Raw genomic sequence first — 15503 nt, forward strand, 5'->3', positions numbered from 1 at the left:
ATTCATAATTACATCATAGTTGTACATTCTTCTATTCTTCCTTAGTCATATATCACTATAGTTTTATCATTTCAGTTTCATTTTCTAGGCTAGCTTTTTTATTCATCACGTCTTTCCATGACTGGTCTTCTTACATGACTTCCAAGTCATTGTTTCAGTAAAAAAAGGCGTCTGTAAGGGGGTAGCGAGGTGTCGGGATGTTGCTGACTCTGTGTTGCCGGCCTCACGGCCACGGGGTACTTTGGAGTCTCTGTCCCTGGCATGGATGTCCTAGCGACGATTCCGAGTCTACTCTCTCCAAAGTCCTCCCTTTGGCTTCTTGTAGCTCTTTTCCAGTCTTTTTACGTTTATGTGCGGGGACAACGTTTCTTTCTTTGTTGTGTCTTCGTTCGTTTCTGGCGAATAACTGATATATACTTTAGTGGGATGGAAATTTGTGAACTAATCTTTAACTTGACATCCTCTTGGTATCCCACGGTCTACCCTGTGGTCTCAAAATTATAATCTATTTCGTGTTTGTTTGATTCTCTGAAATTGTCTATATTATAAATTACCCTAACGTACTATCTCTCTCCAAAATTAAACTAATTACAGACATTTGTGTAAATACTTACATCTCAGGGATTTTACATATTGATTTTCGTTAATGTCGATAATTTGCGTCCTTTTCAGTGGATATGAGTAATTGGTTACCTGCATAAAAAGAAATGACAAAGTATACAATAGTACATATTTACAACAATAATATGACATTCAAGTAAACGTTACGGACCAATCGTACGAAAGGTTAAACCTAGTTAATCATAAAGTCGATTAAATTAAACAGTGTAAAAATTCGTCAATAACATTTATTAATAAAATTTCTTTTTACTCAATATGGAAAACAAGTAATACTTAAACAGACTATTTATATAAGGAAAAACAATATGACCAGGGACCGAAAGACATTAAACCGTTTACATGCCATTGAGGTGTGCCGTCACAGAGCACGCAGTGCCTCTGCGAAGGGTAAGTGAAACTTTACCCCCTCAGCGTGCGAAGAGCTTGCGTAACCCCAAGGTAACGCAGCCGAAACGAGGCAACGAGCGAAGCTTTAACTCTTTCAAGGTTGAAAGTTCGGTAGTTTACATATAAGTCATGTTCGCGATCGGTTGAGTTGGCCCGAACAACGTCAGGCCGCCGCCCTTACTGGGCCGTTCGCAGGTTGCCTGCGCGGTACACCTGCACCAGGGGAATGTGTCTAGATCAGTAGTATTTCTTCGCTTTACCGACGGGAGTATCACCACTTTTAATCATAGCATTTTTTAGTAACAGGGACAAAAGAATGTCCCAATCATGATCCTTGGGTCAGGCTAGGCTGGTGTCGGTCACTCACGGTCAGGTGGAATTTTCCGATTTTATAAGTTCTATTTTCTACGTGTTTATACAGAAAGAACTAGTAAGGTGAAATGCTCCAATTGCTATATAGATAAGTCCACGTAATATGACTTGAGCATGGTTGTAAACTTGGTTGTACAGACAAAGACGTCTCTAGTCCTCCCACGTCCTCTGTGTCCATGTTGTGTATGAAAACCTGTGTATAATAAAGGTCCGGACTAAATTCTTCCTTGTTCATTGTTATACCCTACAAGGAAGAGAAATATGTCGCCTACACCTGAGACTGCCCTTGTGGCGAGTGGGGTCTGACTAAGAAGTCTCCTGGACGTTCTCGCAGTCATAATTTATGTATGAGTTTAGGTAGCTTGTTAAAATGTTAGATTTTCTTCACAGTTTATTCCTAATTTTACGTACTTTCGAAAAAAAAGCGAGGACAGAATATATAAAACAATTAATTCGTTTAGCCATAAAAAGTAGAGCAATACTACTCACTACACCCTAGAACTTTACGGGCACAGGATATACATTTTTTTTTTGGTAAAAATCCGATTATAAAATCTCTTGACTACATATCATAAGGGGCATAACAGAAATTACATTTTTCTTTTTCACAATGTTAACACCATTCAAAAGGTACAAAACGTAATTAATAACCAAAAAAAACAAACTTTTATTGAAAATTTTATAAAATAGGCGAAAAAATGGTCACCGTAAATTTCATAAACCCTGCGAAGGGCGAGGACACAATATGTAATATATGTACGGATACTTAAGACATATGTGATTTATAACCTTACACAACACCACACACACACGCGTCCACGTACACCTCTGCGGTGGTCAACCGAGGTATGGGGCTCTCCAACTGCCACACACACACACCCCTCTCTCTCGTAGAGTGACCCTCCGTGATGCCGCTCCATCTCCGGATTTGATCGAAATATTTTGTCTTGTGTGAAAAAATGCCCCTCTTATGACCGGACGTTCACTGTGCCTTTCCGTGTAAAACACAAATACGCTCCCTGTCTATGTATAACGTACTATAAAGTCTTGAGATTGCTCCCCTGTTAGCACCAAAAAACCCACCGTCACGACCTTTTTTATAACAAAATACTATTCTTCAAGTCCATTTTTCGGCCCGTCACCGATTCGTCATCCTGGAACGAACCTTGGCATCCCAGCGGCAAGTTCCAGGGGCTTGTCTGGGATTATACCTCATACCTGACCTATGACCTCTCCAAGTTTCAGTGGGGCCCGGGACGGTACAGACGAGGTCTGCTCATATCCCAATTTCGTCTGAGGTTAATACCAAACAGTCTCACTCCCCCCCCTTCTGCCGGACCCGGACCCGCCGGGCTGGTCAGGTAGTTGTCCTTCCCTTCTAGCTCCATGATTGTTGTATGGCGCTGCACAAAAGAATTTTACAAGAGAGTCGCTCACGTACTGAAAATAGCACTTGTTACGCATGATCTCGAAAGTGACGATATGTTGTTGTAAAGAGATATATAGGTTTTAGAGTAGGCTGGGATACAGTGTTCTTTAGGTACTCTGCATACACTGCATATAGTTAAGAAGATTTCTCATTTAGACTGGTAAAGTGTTCTGTCAGCATCGGAAATAGAGAGTTTTAGACTGAAAAAATTTTAGAGTTAGCAACTGAAAGAGCTGTTTAAAAGAACTGTGAAATAGATACTTCATGATGTATTTTTCTTGTCTCAATTGTAGTGATAGCGGCGCGCTACGGGGGACTCTGAGACTTCGACGTCTGAGCGGAGATGCCGTAGGGGTACGTGATACTAGGCCCACTCGCTAAGAAGGCTACCTCTGACTTCGTCAGTTACGTGTTCCTGATAATCGCTACGTTGTAATGTTTGAGTTTCAAGGGCTGTAGACAGAATATTGGGTGTACGAAGCATTCTCAGGTATGTTCATATTTCGCGCATCAAGTTGTGTCTGGTCGCTGTTTACTTCTCCTCCTTCGATATCATTTCGTCCCATTTACACAGTATACTATACCTCGCATATGTTCTAAAATTCCGCATAGTGCTCGCTAGTCTTTAACTTTCGCGTTTCGCAAATCTATGTCTCTGATCGAGATGTAGCCTAGTAATTTCTCGCACTCTAGTAGTTATCAATTTTCCGTGATCCCTGTCAATCCCCTATTATTCCGATTCCAATCCCTGTCACTTCCCCTCATTAATTCCCATTCCAATTCCTGTTAATTCCTGATGCTTAATATTCGTCCCGTATACGGTTGAAGTCTGCTCCTTTGGGACTCACGGACGATTCCCTTGTCATTTCAGTGTGTCTGATGATGTAACTTCGATAAGTGTAATATCCGCTCGTACCATATACCCTATAAGTTCCATATACAATATATACCCTGTCTGCAAAGTCTCTCTCTATATAATTCCCACTTCTCCTGTACCCTATGCCAATTAACAGCTAGGTTTTATTTCGTATCCGCAATATGTTCTGGCCTGTTTCGACTAACTTCAGCTTATTTTACATAGTGCCGTATGCACTGGAGCGACTCGCAATGTACGCGCTGATGTCTGCCGAATTGGACGGAGTGGCAGCGCTCGTGCTAATCTCTGTATGCTACTCGGTTTGCGGCAGACTGCCCGCGATCTGCCTCTCCGCTTCCATCGGCACCATGGTAACATATCCCCTATCGCTCCATAGTCTCTTGTCTCAGATGTATGTGTAGAATGTAATAGCTCGACTCATTAATCTAGCACTCACTGTATATATCTGTACCAGGAGCGCTCTTTCGTCTGCGTGCGAAGAATCAGTCGTCCGCTCTGTAAGTTATTGCTCTACTGTTAACTTTTATCTATGTTGGTGAATATATATTTTCTTTATATGTCGAGAAAGTATATTATATATATGTTCTTGGTGATACATGTCGGTGTCCCATTACGATGTAAGTTAATATACGTGTATGTAGATATCAGAACCATGACTCGCGGCGTCAACGGCGTGTCATAGATAACGGTGGTTTCATATCGAAACTCTAAGATATAAGTCAATATAAGAGGTCATTTGTCCGTCGCCCGAGTTACCGATTTTTTGCTAGTCGTGAAATGTCAGTAATTAATTGTGTCACAGTTTTTAAAGTATTTTACGGTTAAAGACTAGTTTGGACCATTTATATTCGTTACGGTCTGGGTATTGTTGTTGTTGTTGGTTGTTGTTGTTGTTGTTGTTGTTTTGTAGATTTTACAACGGTTAATACGGAAATATGTTCATACAAGGTATCGCACTCGTCATTTTGAGTTATCCATTAGAAATCTGAGTAATGAGAAATAGCACTAACATATCATAACGATAACGATAGGATAGTACATAGCTTCCGTCTCCTATTCGAGGTAGTTACAATGTAGGAGTATTATGTAAAATAATGATGGCATTCAAGCGGCTATGACGGTGTACGCCGCAGGGAGGGGTTGAACTGCGGTGCGTTTGTAGTGTGTAGAGTGTAAATAGACTTAGGTCTGGTTTGCGAAAAGAGTGACGCGAGCGTAGAAGGCGGGAGATAGCGATGTTCTCGTACGTGGAATGTCTTTATCTCCTCGGTGCTTTCTGTCCAGCGATATGTTGATAGTTTGTCGCTAATATAAAAAAACCTAACGTTATGTTTCAGTCTGGCGTCGATGCCTACCGCTATAGTGTATAAGTCTAAGGAGTAGTCGTGGTCGGGGAGCACGTGTACATGTAGAGAGTTGGGTTCGTTCTCCCTATTTCTCTTCATGGTGCCAATTTTACTGAGACCACTTTCATCTTCATGAGCTGATTTGAAGGAATTCGAGTAGGTTTACTTGTGTGTCCGTGTGGCCAGTGTACTGTGTGGATTGGACCTTCACAAGAACAACATTGTTGTGAATCAATAGAAACATTTTACTAAGGTCCGGTCCAGTCTTTAGGTCAAAACCGACGATAGTTGAAAGGGACTAACTTTATCAAGTACCGTTAGACTTATCACACGGGCTAGTAATTTTGTTAGTGTACGTTGAATTGCTTGTGTACCAAAATAAGTCGACAGGTGAAACAATATGATTGGTACTGAAGGGAAGACGTTATTCGTAAACTCTGGACTGGAAACCGAGACTAAAACTGTCATTAAACCCATACCTTCACCTATACGTTTATCGTAATAGATTGCGAATGAAGCCCCTTAATTCCCTCTTTTGATTCTGTGTTTATCTGGATACACATCTTTTACTTATTAATCTACAAACTCTAGACATTCCTTCTTTATCGGGTTTTGTCTTCTTTTATAATAATAAATTCGGAAACAAGAAACGAAATTTTCCCCGGGATAATGCGTAACCCAACAGGAAAGGACATCAACACAAATATCCAAAACCACGTTTACCAGGGCGTTTCCGATTATAGGACATGCGGTCGACTGGTTAGTCTCGTCTGACCCGGGCCAAGTCTGGCTCCCACTTTTCCAAGACGTCCTGTCCGTCTTACTCTGTTTCTCGAAAACTTGTAATTCGTACCTCTGTACAGTGTCATTCTGTGATGTCATGACTATATGTTGGACTTGAGTCGTCCTCTCCTGGAATTTCATCCTGTGATGTATGACTTATGTGGACTTGTGTCGTCCCTCCGTAGAAATTCATCTCTGTGTGTATTGTAATCTGGCTTGTAGTCGTCCTCTCCTTGGGAAATTTCATCTCTGTGAGTATGCTATATGTGGACTTGTAGTCGTCCTTCTCCGAGAAATTCATCTCTGTGATGTATGACTGTATGTGGAATGTCGTCCTCTCCTGGGAATTTCATCCTGTGATGATGCTATATGTGGACTTGTAGTCGTCCTCTCCTGAGAATTTCCATTCTGTGATGTCATGATGTATGTGTGTTGTAGTCCGTCCTCTCCTGGAAATTTCATCTCTGTGTGTATGGACTATCATGTGGACTGTAGTCGTCCTCTCCTGGAATGAAATTTTCATCTCTGTGTGTATGACTATTGTGGACTTGTGGTCGTCCTCTCCTGAAATTTCATTCTAGTGCATTATGCTCTATGTGGTACTTGTAGTCCGTCCTCTCCTGAGAAATTCATCTCTGTGACGTATGGACTATATGTGGACTTGTGGTCGTCCTTCCTTAGGAAATTTCATCTCTGTGCATGTATCGACTATATGTCGGACTTGACAGTCGTCCTCTCCCTGAGAATTTCATTCTGTGAGTATGACATATGTGGACTTTGTCGTCGTTCCTCTCTTGAAATTTCTCTCTGTGATGTATTGCTATATGTGGACCTTGTAGGTCGTCCTCGAAATTTCATCTCTGGATTATGACTATATGTGGACTTGTATCGTCCTCTCCTAGGAATTTCATCTCTGTGAGTGTGATGACTTATGTGGCACTGTAGTGTCCTCTCCTGAGAAATTCATCTCTGTGATGTGTGACTCTTGGGGTACTTGTAGTCGTCCTCTCTGGGAAATTCATCTTCTGTTGTGTATGCTATTTAAGTTCCAACCACACACCACGACGCTCACAACCGTTATTATTTTTGGTTTCGTGTTGTTGAAAGTTTAAGAAGTTTGAAGTAACTTTTGTTGTTATGTATTCTGTGTTACCTAAGGGTTAATTGGCACTGTTTTAGGGTACTTACTGGCTTCCTGTATGGTATTTAGTATCTAGTCCTTATTTCGTTGCCACCGTTTTATACTTTGATACGTCTTTAAACCCGAGAGCTGGTGTTTGTTTTTGGGTCATAGGTTGTGAGTTTGAGTTGTATCGCGTACGTGTAGGCACAATGAACCACCTTTATAGCTCTTTTCAAGTTCGATATACAACGAATTTTTTTTTCCGTGGCTGTAGTCGGTAAAGGCCGATATTTTCTTTTACTTGTATACAGGGATTTTACTTACATAACGGAATACCTTGTATTTATTATAATAAAAAGTTCTTCGCTCTGCACAAGTAACTATAAAAATTACGAATATCTGTAGTAGACGTTTTTATTATTAGGACAAAATGCGCCGAATATTTAATACACTTGAGGCCTATATGACTCACGCCATCACTTTCGTTATCAACTCATTCCCTATGAGTATAAGAAATTATTATAAAACGTAATGAATTAAGGAAGATAAGCTTTTCACGTAAGCAAAAGTGAAGATAGAGAGACTCAAATCTTCACTACGCAGCTAGCCACGACGAGAGCCACTCTGAACGGAGGGAAAGACGTCGTCCTACACAAGCCACTGAGGGCCGGCTCGCGGGCACGAGGGGGTTAAACGCCGTCCACATGAAACTCCGCAATACCGCTGTAAACCTCGCGAGGTCCTTGCGTGAGAGTAAGGCGCGTCTAAGTCTGTCGACGCAGTCGACGCGAAGGACTCTCGCCCTTTCTATTTATCTTCTCTGTAATTTTTGTACAGAGCATACTCTCTTGTCTCCCCCCTCCATCCCTCATGTTTTGAACAATGACATGACTCATGGTCAAGACTAGTCTATGAAATGCGGTGATGATAAAATAGACTGCGGAAAATGAAAAGATGAGAAGTACAACTTGGGATTTATGGACATGAAAGATGAAGAATGTACAACTTGGGTTATGGCACATGAAAGATGAAGAATGTACAACTTAGTGTTTTGCATGAAAGATTGAAGAATGTAAACCTTGAGTTTATGGACATGACAAGATGAAGAATGTACACTGAGTTTTATGGACATGAAAGATGAAGAAGACAACTTGGTGTTTATGGTACTGAAGGATGAGATGTACACTTGGTTTATGGACATGAAGATGAAGATGTCAACTGGTTTATGAAGATGAAAGGATGAGAGGTACAACTTGAGTTTATGGACATGAAAGATGCAGAATGTACCACTTTGGGTTTAGACATAAAAGATGAAGATGTACACTTGAGTTGTAGATGAAAGATGGAGAGTGTACAACTTGGAGTTTGGACATGAATAGAGATGAAGAGTGTACAACTTTGTTCTATGGACATGAAAGATGAAGATGTAAACTTCGAGTTTCACTGCATGACAGTGAAGATGTACAACTGTGTTATGGACTGAAAGATGGAAGATGTCACTGTGTTTATGGACATAAAGTGAAGCATGTGAACTTGTGTTATGGTCATGAAAGATGCAGAATGTACAATTGGTTATGGCATGAAAAGTGACAGAATGTGAACTGTGTTATGGACATAAAGCTGAAGAATGTACCTTTGTTTTGGACATGAAAGATGAAGATGTGCAACTGAGTTATGTACATGTTGAACCCAAATACCTGAACTTTCTACTTCTTACATGTTGAACACAAATACCTGTACTTTCTACTTCTTACATGTTGAACCCAAATACCTGTACTTTCTACTTCTTACATGTTGAACTCAAATACCTGTACTTTCTACTTCTTACATGTTGAACACAAATACCTGTACTTTCTACTTCTCTCATTTTCCAAACAGGCTGGTTCCTTTAGTCTGAATGTGTGTTTGGTGGCGTGATCATTATTATTTAGAGTCATTGCGTGCCTATTGATTTGAACACGATCCGTGTATCCATCATTTCCTGGTCTTCTCTAAAGAAGAGGGACCAATGAAAACGTTGTCATGTTGCCGTTGTTCAGCATGGAAACATTCATTAGCTAACAATGACATTATTGTTCTATTAATATAAAGGGAGGTCAGGTACTCTTTAAAACAGCTGCTAGTTATGGGTACTTTTTACTGAAGTACATTTCAAAGCCTCTTTACTTTGACTTGAGTAAAGAAGTTTAGTCAGTACTTCTACTTTCACCAGATTATTTTTAAACACGAGTATCTGTACTTCTACTTGAGTAAAGGATGTGTGTACTTAAGTAAAGGATGTGTGTACTTCTACTTGAGTACAGGATGCGTGTACTTAAGTAAAGGATGTGTGTACTTCTACTTGAGTAAATGATGTGTGTACTTCTCTGTTGCTCAGCCTGTCAGACGCTGGCGGTGTCGCAGCTGGACTCCGTCATCATCGCCCCGACGTGGCCGCTGGCTGAGGGTGAGAACCAGAGCTTGGCCCACCTGCAGCCGGCCTGGGAGGAGCTGGAGTCTCTGGTCCGGAGCCAGAGGATCGCTGCCATCGGCACCTCGGACCTGGACAAAGACCTGCTGGAGGAGCTCTACAACTGGGCTCAGGTGAGGGTCTCAACCTCAGTCTATTTCAATCAAATGAACACTTACCTGACCATCCGTGACACGGGGTTCACACTAGGAGCTTTTTTGTTGTACCCATGGACTGTTGCAAAGAAAACTATTTATACAAGACGTCTGAAAGGCAGAGAGAGGGAAAGGCAGCATTACTTTGTGCAACGATATTGTAATATATTATAATTGGAACGTTCAAAGAAAATAAATATGAACTGCATGTCTGGAAGATGCTTGTAAGATAAGAATGATATCACAACTGTCTCAAAACCACAGTTATACACACAACATATGGTACCACTTTACAATAAGACTACCCTTATAAAGGATTCATAAGGGTTTATAAATAGGTTATGAATTAGGTTGTAAACACTTTATTAATCATTAAGAACCATTTATAAACCAGTTCTAACATAGATACATCAACACAGGCTCACTATTTGGCAAGATGACTAAGCCTTATATTGGCTACTTAGCGAGAATCAACTCAGTGAACAACAGATACCAAGGATGCTGGCTGATGAAGGAGACGAAGTAAGCTAGGTAGCCAATATAAGACTTAGCAGTACAGATAAATGTGGGCTCACTATTTGGCAAGCAACCGGTCACAGTTGCCCTGTTTATCTCATGTCTTATAAAAGCTTATTAATGATTTATAAAGTGTTCACAACCTAATTAATGAATGAATTACAAACTATTCGTAAGCCCTTTATAAGGGTAGTCTTATTGTTAAGTGGTACCCAACATACAAAATACTACAGTGATGTTTAGTGGTGGGCTAATCAAACCCTTATTAAAGTTTGGTGCTGACTTGGTGAAATAGATGTAAGCTTTCGGGCTCCAAAGAAGGGAACACAGTGACATCTGCTGGTTAAACTTATAGCCGTTCTTTAAGACTGCACATAAATCACAGCAACGCCTTATTGATGTTATAGAGTTATTGAAGCCAACGCTTTAAGCCTCTGAGGATCCGCTAACTTGACGTTATCCTCGCACACATAGCTTGCCACATGAATAAAAGTCAGATACAAAGTTTTGCAGCTAAATACAGTCCATTTATTTCCTTTTACCATACATAATATTACGTTTCACACAATACCTTAGCCAATGTTTGTAATCCTGTGTTTGCGTGTGTGTGTGTGTGTTCTCCGTGTGTGGTCAGAAACCGTTTGGCTTTCCGGGGGAACCTGAATCCACAAACATTGGTTCCTACCTTTTCCCCACAGTGTTAATTGGCTCCTACAGATGTAATTGAACATTTCACCTTGGACTAACACTTCAATATTTAATTTACCTGAAATTCAAACAATTTTCCAAAAGCCAGATCATTGTCTGTTCAGCTATTTAATCAGGTGGTGTGACCGTGACCCAAAAGCAGGTAGGAATGTGTTTTTGTACGATAAGCTTTGTGCCGCTCTGTGATGTTGCCCATGATAAACCCTGAGGCCTGTGTTTCTCTCCGCTCCAGGTGAAGCCCAGCAGTAACCAGGTGAACCTGGCCTCCTGCTGTGTGATGCCTCCAGACCTCACTGCCTTCGCTAAGGAGTTCGACATCCAGCTGCTGACACACAACGACCCCAAAGGTGCAAATCAAGCTCTTCTTTACGTTTTTGAAAGGTCACCTATTGTGGAAAAATGCATTTATTTATGTCTTTTATACAGTTGTGGTCAAAAGTTTGCACACACCTCTCAAGAACATGTATTTCATGACGGTCTTGACTTTTCAATCATTTCTACAACTCTTATTTTTGGGGACCCAGAGGATTTGATCACAATTTCAGAAGAGCCATTATAAATTCTTAAAAGAACCAAACTTCATGATTTTAGTTTTGTGACAATGAGTATGTGCTCCAATCTCTCTATCACAGAAAAATAAGAGTTGTAGAAATTATTGAAATACGTGTTCTTTACGAGTGTATGTAAACTTTTGACCACAACTGTATCAGGGTTTCCGCTAGGATTTTTTTTCTCGCCGGTCAAATGTCCGGACAGAATTTATTTTACCGGACAAATTTGAAACTTACCGTTCATGTTTCAATAATAATAATAAGAATTGTGTAGCAGAGTTTTCGTTGGCAGGTAATGGAGCTAATGTCCTGCCATAACTCCACAAACAAACTAAACAGGTTTTACAAATGCCTCATGATTCACTAACAAACACAATGTGGTTTGCAAATACAAAACACCATCTACAAACTAATGCATTTAGTTTTGCAAAGAAAAAACGTATCTATCAAATAAACGCATACAATTGTTCTAATAAATCATGTTTCAGAGACAAATTCAGGTTTTACAAGTACACACATTTTTTTTTACAACTACAAAACTTTTTCTTCTCACGGCGGAATATTACTGCTAAAAGTCACGTGACTCACTCACGTGACTTTTAGCAGTAATATTCCGCAGGGGCCGGCACATGCATAGATATATATATCCATGGGCACATGCTCCACGGCAGCAGGGGGCGCTACTGACTCCATTGGGAAGACGGGAGGTTGAGCAGAGCATGGAACAGCCCTTGCCAGCCTGATGACAGCGGTGTTTCTAGTGATCCAGCGATCTGGGTCAGTGTTTGAACAAGGTGAATTTAGCGATCACAACGAAAGCAGCCAAGACACATATTGAGCCCAGAACATTAATGTTATTAGGGCTGTAAATATAATAAGCCTTTGTCTAAAATGGACAACATTGTACAAATAATTTTTACCACAAGTCTGCTAAGTTTGATGAGGGAAAAAAATATGTTTTGCCATTAGTTCTTCGTGAGATTGACACTGTTGGACTCAGCACTAGTCCCACAAGTACTATGAAGTACTTTTACTGTGTAGCCTACTTTTTGAGTAATCCTCTGTCAATGTCCCTCCTGAGTACAATAATGCATGTTTCTCTGCTATTTTGAATAAGCGTTAAAACACCTTTATACTTTAAGAGGATGGTAGACATGATATCAGCAATACTTCCAGTCAGTACTCCGGCAGCAGCATTGTTACCCCTTGGAAAGTCTTTAGAGTCTGGCCTGGTCTTTGGGCCACTTTGTCCATGATTGACCTTTTTTTAATTCTCTGTCCTGTTTTCCCGTGAGTTTTAAACGGCTCCATCTCCTCTTGCTTCCTCAGAGCTCATGTCAGCGGCCACCTTCCAGGAGGCGGTGCAGGAGGGAACGCAGGATCTGAGCGCCGCCATCTGGAGGCTGGAGTGGGTTCTGCGCTACTCCATCATCGTGAAGAGCCGGGGAATCATCAAGGCTAAAGGCTACCTGGTCAGCGCAGGGAAGGGGAGCCAGTAGAACCACCACAGAAGAAGAAGACATGGATGAAGCCATTTTCCTCCATAAACACACAACATTCAAAGTCACAGCTCTGAATAATGGACTCCGCCAATCAAACAGTCCCAAAAGTCATTGTTTATCCTACAGAAAAGCATCAAGTGTGATTCATTTGAACTGTATTCATTCCCAGTGAGATCAAGAGACTGTGAAGACTTCAGCAGATTAGAGTCAATGCTGCTTTTAACATGAAAAATGATGGTTGCTAAATATTTATGATCGTTCCTTAACCTATTTCTGACTGTAAGTGCCTCACGTCTACTTTCTCTCTGTCCTCACACCTGCTTCGTCTCAACTGCATCTGGTGAATCAAGCTAAAGGTAGAGATGTATTGTTTTGTACCACAGAGTGATTCCACACATATGAGGAACAACTCAGATCGAATTCATGTCATAGAGTGCCACAGTGACGCGTCCTAAAACCCGGAAATAAGTTAGCATTTGACCACTTCCGGTTCCTTCGACATTAAGTAATTCAGTTTCTCCACAGGGTTTTGGAAAATATCTGAAATAAGGTCTGTGGTTGAGACACATTGAAGAGACGGATCACGTTTTGTTCTACGACCTTAAATCCATCAGCAGTGACCCCACTGGTGATTCCTGAAGAGTTGACGTGTCTGAAAAACGATGGTTGTTACCAAGTGGCTGAATAGGACTACAGAAGTCGTGGAGGCCGTTGTACGTCATTACGCCGAACACGTAAACACTCCTCTAAGTTAGTTTCCCTGTTCTGCTTGAAAGCAAGTCCCTGCCTCCTGCAGACTGTTCAAACAAACGCTTCAACTCGTACCATTTAGAATCTGTGTGTTTGAATATGGATCTTAAGTTGGCGTGATGTTGAAGCAGCGACCCGGCTGTAGTTCCTTGATAGCATAACGTTAGCATTTTGCTTCTGGCGACTAGATTTATGATTAAAAAATTATAAAGGTAGGGTAGACATGTGGAGATTATCCGGCTGAACAAAACGTGATCCGTCTCTTAAATGTGTCTCAACCACAGACCTTATTTCCAGCTATTTTCCAAAATCCTATGGAGAAATTGCATTGCGTTTTTGTGAGGGAGCCGGAAGGAGTTTACTTCCGGGTTTTAGGACGCGTCACTGCTGTTCTCTATAATGTTGGGCTATAAAGGAACTACAACACGGTCACATGACTTCACGTCACCCGAGATCTGGTTCTCAAGGCTTATAGTACACTGTATAAATGCGAAAGTGTTCTCAAATAATGTTTAAAAGTATTAAAATAAAATGTATTTATAGTTGAAAAGCAAGAATAGTCTTTCTGCACAACAGCCCATTTCACATAACACAACACATATTATTAAATTATAATTATCGGTTCTCTTTTGCACACTGCACTTCCAGGTACTGTAGCATGTGAGTTTCCCCGAGGGATCAGTAAAGTGTTGTCATAACTTTAAGTAATACTGTATACATTATTTGTGACTGTATGTATCGATCTAAATCTGGATCTCCAAAGTCACTACATTTTTCTCATGACTGTAGTGAAGTAGAAAGATCAATCTTTGCCTCTGAATTTTTTTGGAGTAAATGGAATTCACCTCAAGAAGAAAAGTACCTCAAATTTGAATAGTCCTTGTGCAAATGTACTTACTCTTCACCATTCATCATTCAAATTGTGTTTATCTTAGTGTTCTCGGTTTAGACTTTGAGGACAGTATTTTAGGGTTCATGCACCTCCTGTCCACTACTGTCTCCAGGAATATAACAAACCATCTTTATCTTAGTCTATTTAGCCCGTGACTTTGGCCACATTCAAGGATCCTTAAGGGACGGTTGAGCCAGTGTTTAACATCCTTTTTTTAAAGATAAATTGCAGCATGCTGGGACATATCAGACAACAGTGTTTAACTGTGGCATTCTTGTAATGACGGACAGTGAATAGCCCACCATCTCTCCTCCTTCCTCTTTAGTTCTACGTTAGTGTGTCCGTCGACTGCCTCTTTAACTCCAACACAAACACTCCAAACAGGGAAGTGAGGGGGCAGTGGTGGGAGGGTGTTCATGTTATAGACAGGAATCTGGGACAGTATGACGGGAGTAAGACTTCCACCTGACTCTCTTTACAACATTCACTGTGTGTGTACTCAGTGGCATCAAACGACAGAGTGAAGGACACACTGTGTGTTTCTGTCCAGACAGGTTGGACTAATCCACACAAACTCTCCTTTTCTCTTTGATTTATTATTACTAATGGTCAGGTTTAGGAATTAGCAACAATACAGAACATACAGTCCCTTTAGACTACTAAATGTTTTCAAATATTGGAAACTATTTCAATGAAGCCCATGTCTATTCAGCAATAGCTCACGGCCTGAAGTGAGCTATTGGTTTTATAAAACGGTTACCAAGTGCGGCAATATGAAAGAAAAATACACACTGTTCAAAATAAAATAGTCCCTCCGTTGCCTTCTGCACGAAACATAGTGCGAGGTGGTTGCTATGCAACAACACTAACAGCTAGCGAACATATTAGACAGAGAGCGTTGATCCATTATTTGGCTGTTTATTTACATTAATTTGTATGTTGCTGTTTATTGTGCAGCCACTGAAAAACTGTCCAGGGGAGCCAGGGGTTCCCAACCTTTTTCCCGAGAGCCCCCCCAAATGACTCCTTTTGGAAGGAGTAG

The 15503-nt window shown here is 40.9% G+C and overlaps 1 protein-coding gene across 1 annotated transcript in view; it reads left to right on the plus strand.

Annotated features, from left to right (window-relative positions):
- gclm (glutamate-cysteine ligase, modifier subunit) overlaps nucleotides 1-13323 on the plus strand; it is a 16736-nt gene extending 3413 nt beyond the window's left edge. Inside the window, exons 3-5 of the mRNA XM_010772674.1 lie at nucleotides 9308-9521; nucleotides 10999-11113; nucleotides 12647-13323. Of these exons, the coding sequence (XP_010770976.1) occupies nucleotides 9308-9521; nucleotides 10999-11113; nucleotides 12647-12816 (499 nt within the window). The 3' untranslated portion in view covers nucleotides 12817-13323. The remainder of the gene's footprint in view (nucleotides 1-9307; nucleotides 9522-10998; nucleotides 11114-12646) is intronic.
- Nucleotides 13324-15503: the final 2180 nt, after the last annotated feature.

Source organism: Notothenia coriiceps, unplaced genomic scaffold, assembly GCF_000735185.1.
Source record: "Notothenia coriiceps isolate Sejong01 unplaced genomic scaffold, NC01 NC01_scaffold00011594, whole genome shotgun sequence".
NCBI classification, from domain to species: domain Eukaryota; kingdom Metazoa; phylum Chordata; class Actinopteri; order Perciformes; family Nototheniidae; genus Notothenia; species Notothenia coriiceps.